The 7,417-nt window shown below is 30.9% G+C and overlaps 1 protein-coding gene across 9 annotated transcripts in view; it reads right to left on the bottom strand.

Annotated features, from left to right (window-relative positions):
* Positions 1 to 7,417, bottom strand: part of r3hdm1 (R3H domain containing 1) — a 55,136-nt gene that overhangs the window by 21,998 nt on the left and 25,721 nt on the right. For all 9 annotated transcript variants that reach the window (XM_016274530.1, XM_016274529.1, XM_016274536.1 and 6 more), the window contains 3 exons: positions 720 to 849; positions 543 to 621; positions 123 to 182 (listed from right to left, as the gene is read on the bottom strand). In XM_016274530.1, coding sequence (XP_016130016.1) covers positions 123 to 182; positions 543 to 621; positions 720 to 849 — 269 coding nt within the window. The remainder of the gene's footprint in view (positions 1 to 122; positions 183 to 542; positions 622 to 719; positions 850 to 7,417) is intronic.

Genomic DNA, 7,417 nt, shown 5'->3' with positions numbered 1-7,417 from the left:
TTTAATATATATATATATATATATATATATATATATATATGCACATGTATGTATATGTACACATATATACATATAGAAATGAAACATGAAAAGAAATGATGTAAATTTAAACGGTTACTTACTCAATGTTACTAATGAAGTCCAGAATATCTTGCTCGAGTTTCAGCAGCATCATTCTGTCCCTGTAAGAACAGAGTTCATTAGCATTTATCACAGCTCATCAAGCTGATGAGAATCCAGCGCACAAGAGCCAGAATATTCAAATATCTGCCTACAAGCCCCACATTAACACCCGAGAACATGTGCAAAACAGCATTCCTCTTATACTTTTGAAAAAGAATCATTAATAAACATATCAATATAAAAAAACATTTTTAAGTATAAAATGGTCCAAAAAAAATTTAGAAAAGAAATAAAAATGCATATGTCCCTATTTAATGTAACGCAAGTGCACGTTTTAAAAAGGATTTTTGGAAGGAGCTCAATGAAGCGGCAGGAAGTAGCGGTGGCGCTCGTGTGACGGCGGGGGTATTTTCACACACCGGGGGTTGTTCTTCAGCGTGTTGACCAGAAACTCGTGGAGGTTTACTCCTGTGGAGTCGGTGTAGTCCTGACTGGGATCTGAGAGAGAGATGGAGAGAGATTCATCACACACATTCTGTTGCATCCATCTGGCCTGTGAGAAACACCTCGTCTGCCAAACACACACACACACACACCTCTTGAGAGCGTCTTCCTGGACAGTGGGTCTGTTTTCTCTGGCTTTTCTGAGATTTTCTCACTGTCCTCATTTTTGATGGACGTTTCGTCTTTTTCGAAAGACTGACTGAGCTCGATATGAATCTTTTCCTGTTAAAAACAAACCAATAATAGAACACATTTAGAAATAATAAAAGTGCAAAGAGTTGTTTCATTAATACAAGATGTATTTGATATAAATCACACATCCAGGAAGCATCAAGAACGTTTATATATTTCCCCAGTCGCCAAAAACGAGACTTTTTTGATGATTAGAAGACAAACAATGGCTCTTTTTTGTCATTATGAAGTGAGAAAGGTAATTTAAAGCTAATTATGATCTCTTTCCCTTAGCTGCAGCTAATCAGAGGAGTTTGATTAAAATAGTTTGCGAAGAGAATTAGCAGAATACTTTGTAATCATCTCAAGTAATAAAGACTTGCCTTTTCTCACATAACAATCACAACAAAGAACAAAAGAAGTTCAATATAAACCCAAAACTATCAAATAAAAACTGTTAAAGCTAAATATCAAGGAGAAAAAAAATCCTAGTTTGAATTTTAGATTTGTAATTGATCAATGTACTGGACATAATCGTTTTTTTATTTATTTTTTTTTTAAGATTTTTCCTTTATACACATTAGTAATAAACCAATATATCAGACAATAATATTGGTAATAAAACAAATTATTTAACTTACTTATTCACTTATTAAACTCACCCATTAATCAAATCAATAATTACATTTATCTTTTTAGCTTTAGCTTAGTGAAAGGTCAAACTAACTGATATTTTAGCTAAGGACATAATAATAATAATAATAATAGTAATACATTTCAATAATAATAATAATAACAAATTACAACAATAATACTAATCGTTTTAGTTTGATATTAGTGACAGGCTGATATATCAAATGATATTTGGCAAAATGTCACAAAGGGGGGAAAAAAATCTAAACCATATAATAATAATAAATTCTGATAATTCCAACATCAACAATAAAAATAATAATAATTTCTGATAATAAAAAAATTCCAATAACAACAACAGCAGCAATAATAATAATAATATATATTTTTTAGATTTATATTAGTGACAGGCTGATATATCAACTGATATTTGGCCAAATGTCACAAAAATGAGGAAAAAAGCTAAACCAAATTTCATATAATAATAATAATAATAATAATAGTAATAATAATAATAATCAATTAATTGATTCAGTCTTAGATTATAGTAGACTGCTTTATCAACTGATTTTTGGCCAAAAGTTACAATAAAGTTTTATTTTTACAATACAAAAATGGGGAAAAAAGCTAAACCATTATCACATCAATTAATCCTTTGTTCAAATGCAAAAACTTCATTAAAATGTAAAAAAAAAAATGAAATAAAATACATTTAAAAAAAAAGTGATTATATATTGGCCAGGTTCTTTTTGAGAATAAACCCACTGATGGATAATCCTTCATACTTTGTAAACGATTTACACAAATTTATTTTGCTCATATTTCATAAATGATGCTCATCATAATCATATTGTAAAGTGTATTAAATTGGACCCCAAACAGTCAAAAACTACTTTGTACAGTGACAGTACAAGCAGAAAGTTCATTATAGTAAATATATTCCATTCAGGTGCGCGGCTTTCGGGTTTAGAGGGCATTTGGCCGTTTCGACTGCCCATGAATTTATATTTCATGAATGGGATTTACAAACTCCCTCGAGGAGAAACACGAAGGATTGTGGAGGTTATGAGATCATTCTGCCCTTCTGTGAGCTTTGGACTCGATCCCGCCATGATCCTTCACTCCGATGCTAAAACTCGGCTTTATTTCAAACACAGAGCAGCCAAATGAACAGCAGTGGCTTTAAAGAGATAGTTCACCCAAAAGATATAATTCTGTCATCATTTATTCACTATTTTTTTTAAATCCCAAACCTTCTGACTGACTTCTGTAAAACAGAAAAGGAGACATTTAGATGAACATTCACGCTGCTCTTTTCCATACAATGGAAGTGAATGGGAACCAGGGCTGCCGAGCTCCAAAAATGACTAAAAGCATCATACAAAATTATCGTATAAATTCAGAAGACACAAAATATCGCATATTTACTGTGTTTATGGCTATTTAAAGCATATTTTTGATACTGAATGTAAATAATTTAAGTTTGAAATAGATTTAGGGCCAGATTTACAAAACAGGGCAAATTGGCGCGAGAGCACAATTCCAAAACAGCGGCGATGGGCGTGGAAACTTCTGCGAGTGATTTACTGACAACGTGCAAATTAAAGAACACAGAAGCAACATCTCATTTACATATCGACCAACGCAATATACCAAGCGCAGCGCAAATTAGCGTAGTCGCAAATAAGCAGAGCCGATGCTCATCAGGTGCGGCATGTTTTTTTGGGCGTTAAATTATAGCGCAAATACCAGTAATTTGACGAGCGCAAACGTTAGTAAATCGCGTTGTGTGATTCATTTTAATAATCTCCTCCCATAAATTTTGCGTCTGAAAGGGAAACTTCCACAAATGTATATTAAATAAGTTCAGGCGCAAAAATAACTGAGTCTACGCCTTTTTAGCGCTAATTCTTCACTGCGCATCTTTAGTAAATCCTATTAGTACTATTTTAACGGCAAAAGATGGTTTGCGCTGGTGCAAGCCATTAGTAAATCTGACCCTTAGTAGTAAACGATGATTGGATTCATTTTAGCGAGCTTTTATGTTCGTTATAATTCATTAGCCACTGTTTTTTCGGTCTCTGGCTTTCTCTCCATTCCTCTAAAGAAGAAAGACCAGCCCGAATTAGCTGTCGAGCTTCTGAATGAGGACAAAAATGTCATGCTACACGAGGGACGGCGAGAGAGAGAAGACGAATGGGACGGATCGTGAATGAGAAGGTTGTGAAAGAGTGAAAGGTGGAAAGGTACAGAGAGATGAGAAATGTCTATGAATAGAGACCCTCTCTCCTCGGGGAGGAAGTCTCGTTCACTCGTTCAAGGACGTACACTTGATTAAGGACGTTTATTCGTCTTTCAGACGGTTCGTCCACAAAGACCTTGAGTTCTTTTCTTCCTCACCTGCTCTCACACTGCATGACTTCCGATTGAGAAAAGACGACGATCGTCTCTCTTTTATAACAAAACGTATTTAAAAAGCAAGGTTGTTCAAAGGACATCAACACTGTCTGCTGCCGGTCTCTCAAATATTATATAGTCAAGTACTGGCATATTTATTTAAAAAATAAAAATAAAAAATGCAAGTCAATAATAACCATTATGGCCTGCACATGTAATGTATTGTTTTCTTCACAAATGCTAATTGTGATTTTAAAAAAGAAAAAAAAATTAACAACCTTTGCTTTACTTTTGATAAACATGATAATTATGAACATTTATAAATATGATAAATATACAATCTACAAAAAGTTTTTTTTTAATGTTGTAAATAAATAGATAAATAAAGAGGTATAGATAATAAATATATGCATGTTACCTAAAAATGAGGAAAATATATAAATGTATATAAAAATATTTATAGATTATTAAGTGTAATAAATCAATTATATAGACAGACAAAAATACAAAATTACTTTATTATATTGATAATTTTTATATGTTATACTAAATTTATTTAGTGTTTTATAAATAAATAAATACATAAATAAATAAAATAAATATAATATAAAATATATAATTGAATATTATAGATTGTAGATATTATAGAACATAGAATTTTATAGATTAATTTAGCGTTGTTTATAAATCAATAAATATAGATTAAAAAATGGTGAAAATACAAATGTAATCTAGAGACAGATAAAATACAATATTACTATATTATATTATTTTTTATATATTATACAAATTTATTTAGTGTTTTATAAATAATTAAATATGAACAAAATACAGAATTAAAATAAATATAAAATTATAAAATATATAAATAAATACGATGAATATAGTAGGTTTTAGATATTATAGAACATTACAGAATTGTATAGATTAATTTAGTGTTATTTATAAAGTGATAAATATAGATAAATATATATTTAAAAAATCTACACCAAGGCTATCAGTTCTTTTTTATAGATTTATATAGTATTTATATATACTTTTTTCTCTCTCACACACACACATACATACATACATACATACATACATACATACATACATACATACATACATACATACATACATACATACATACATACATACATACATACATACATACATACATACATACATACATATATATATACAGTGGGGAAAAAAAGTATTTAGTCAGCCACCAATTGTGCAAGTTCTCCCACTTAAAAAAACAGGGTTGGGAGGGTTACTTTTAAAATGTATTCCGTTACAGTTACAAATTACTTTATTAAAAAAAGCATTCAGTAATCCAAGTACCACAATATAAAAGTAATGTAATCTGATTACTTTTGGATTACTTCAAGTTACATATGTAAATAAAGTTTAAAAAAAGCAATAAAAATAAACATACTTTTATTTAACTATGACTTTAAAATTAAAACTAATAAAAACTATAGTAAAAATTATTTGAAACTATTAAAAATCGTGTCTTGTTTCACCATCTAGATATTACAGGCCGTATATATTTTTATATAAAATGTCGAAATGTATGTGAAATGCTATGATCTTTCTTTATTTCATTGACTGATCCATGGTGTGGGGACTCTCGTGTAAATTTTTACATTTTCCAGCTCATTTTCCACTAGAAAACTTACACACAACTGCAGACATGCACACCATGGAATTTTAAATCACTAACAAACACTGAATTTGAGCTAACATGATGATTTCCATGCTAGTCGTACCTGCAAATGTTCAAGTTGTTTGAGTAGCCTTTGTTAAAGCAAGAGTCTTCATGAATAGCTTAACACTGTACAACTATGTTATTTCCTTTATCCTTTTTGAAGACAAAATAACTGAAATTTCCAGACATGAAAAAGTTTTTTCACAGCAGGAAGCATCGTAATTAACTGTAGCAGCGTCTCATCCCGCATTTGAGGATAATAACTGTAGACGGGTGTTATTTGCGCACGCACCAGCAGGTGGCTCACGTGAGTCAACATGAGTGTCAACAGAACCAGGAACTACTGTATGATGAAGCAGCGCTAAATATAGCGTTACGATGTCAAAAAACTCATTTAATTTTAAATGAAACAAATGTAATCCTGATAGTTTTCCAACTTTTTACAAAATGTAACTGTAATCTGATGTTCAAGTTGTTTGAGTAGCCTTTGTTAAAGCAAGAGTCTTCATGAATAGCTTAACACTGTACAACTATGTTATTTCCTTTATCCTTTTTGAAGACAAAATAACTGAAATTTCCAGACATGAAAAAGTTTTTTCACAGCAGGAAGCATCGTAATTAACTGTAGCAGCGTCTCATCCCGCATTTGAGGATAATAACTGTAGACGGGTGTTATTTGCGCACGCACCAGCAGGTGGCTCACGTGAGTCAACATGAGTGTCAACAGAACCAGGAACTACTGTATGATGAAGCAGCGCTAAATATAGCGTTACGATGTCAAAAAACTCATTTAATTTTAAATGAAACAAATGTAATCCTGATAGTTTTCCAACTTTTTACAAAATGTAACTGTAATCTGAATACTTAGTTTTTTTGATGTAACTGTAACGGATTACAGTTACTATATTTTTGTATCCGGATTACGTAATGCCATTACAAGTATTCCGTTACTCCCCAACCCTGTATATAAATCATAAATAATCAATTTAAATGAATTCATTCATTAATAAATACACTTGAAAATAAACTATTAAAAGAAAGGACTAAAAGAATGGTTCAAAGTTGGTGCCTGTCCAAAACAAAGGTAGAAAATCACTTGAAAACAGCCTAGAAGAATTTCCAAAATGTACATAATTTCACAAATATTTTAAATATATTAAAAAAAAATTAAATATGTGACGATTCAAATCGGTTGAGATGCTAAACAATCGTGATTCATTTAGGGGTAGGAGTTTATATGAATGTATGTCTGAGGGGAACTTACTGTCTTTAGAAAAGTTTAGATGGTAGTTTTTCTTTTCATCTTGCCTCTGTATAATGCATATTAAAGTTCATAAGTGCAGCGCTGCTTTGCTTGCAGCGGAAACCAAGGAAACGCTTTAAGTGCCTGCTGGCAGAGAATGAGTCTGCATCTCATTCAGCTCGTCCGCTGTTTCATGCAGATATTTTTTATGCATAGTTTCACAAAACTGAAGTCAAACCATTCTGTTTTTGCTTAAAATTTCGAAATTATACAATGTCATTTGTAATGTAATGTATTTTGGTTGCCTCTAATTTTAAATGGAAAGAGCACAGACAAAGACTTATTTTGTTTATATGAAGAGATTTCTTTTATTTGTGTTACTTATTTATTTGATTTGGGGTTTGTTTTAAAATTTCTATTTAGTTTAGTTATTTACATTTACATTATATTTAAATTTGGTCATTTAGCAGAAGACGCTTTTCGACTTACAAATGAAGACAATAGAAGCAATCAAAACCAACAAAAGTTCAATAATTTACATGCTATATTATTATATTATTATATTTCAATTTCACAAAGAAACGTGCAGTATTTTGTCCAAGCAATAATAAAAGGACACATTTAATTTATAATTTGTCTTAAATCTCATT

The sequence above is a fragment of the Sinocyclocheilus grahami genome, unplaced genomic scaffold (genome assembly GCF_001515645.1).
Source record: "Sinocyclocheilus grahami isolate Dianchi unplaced genomic scaffold, SAMN03320097.WGS_v1.1 scaffold87.1, whole genome shotgun sequence".
NCBI lineage: Eukaryota > Metazoa > Chordata > Actinopteri > Cypriniformes > Cyprinidae > Sinocyclocheilus > Sinocyclocheilus grahami.
The sequence above is the reverse complement of the archived record's forward strand: the minus strand, read 5'-3'. Positions and strand labels throughout refer to the sequence as shown.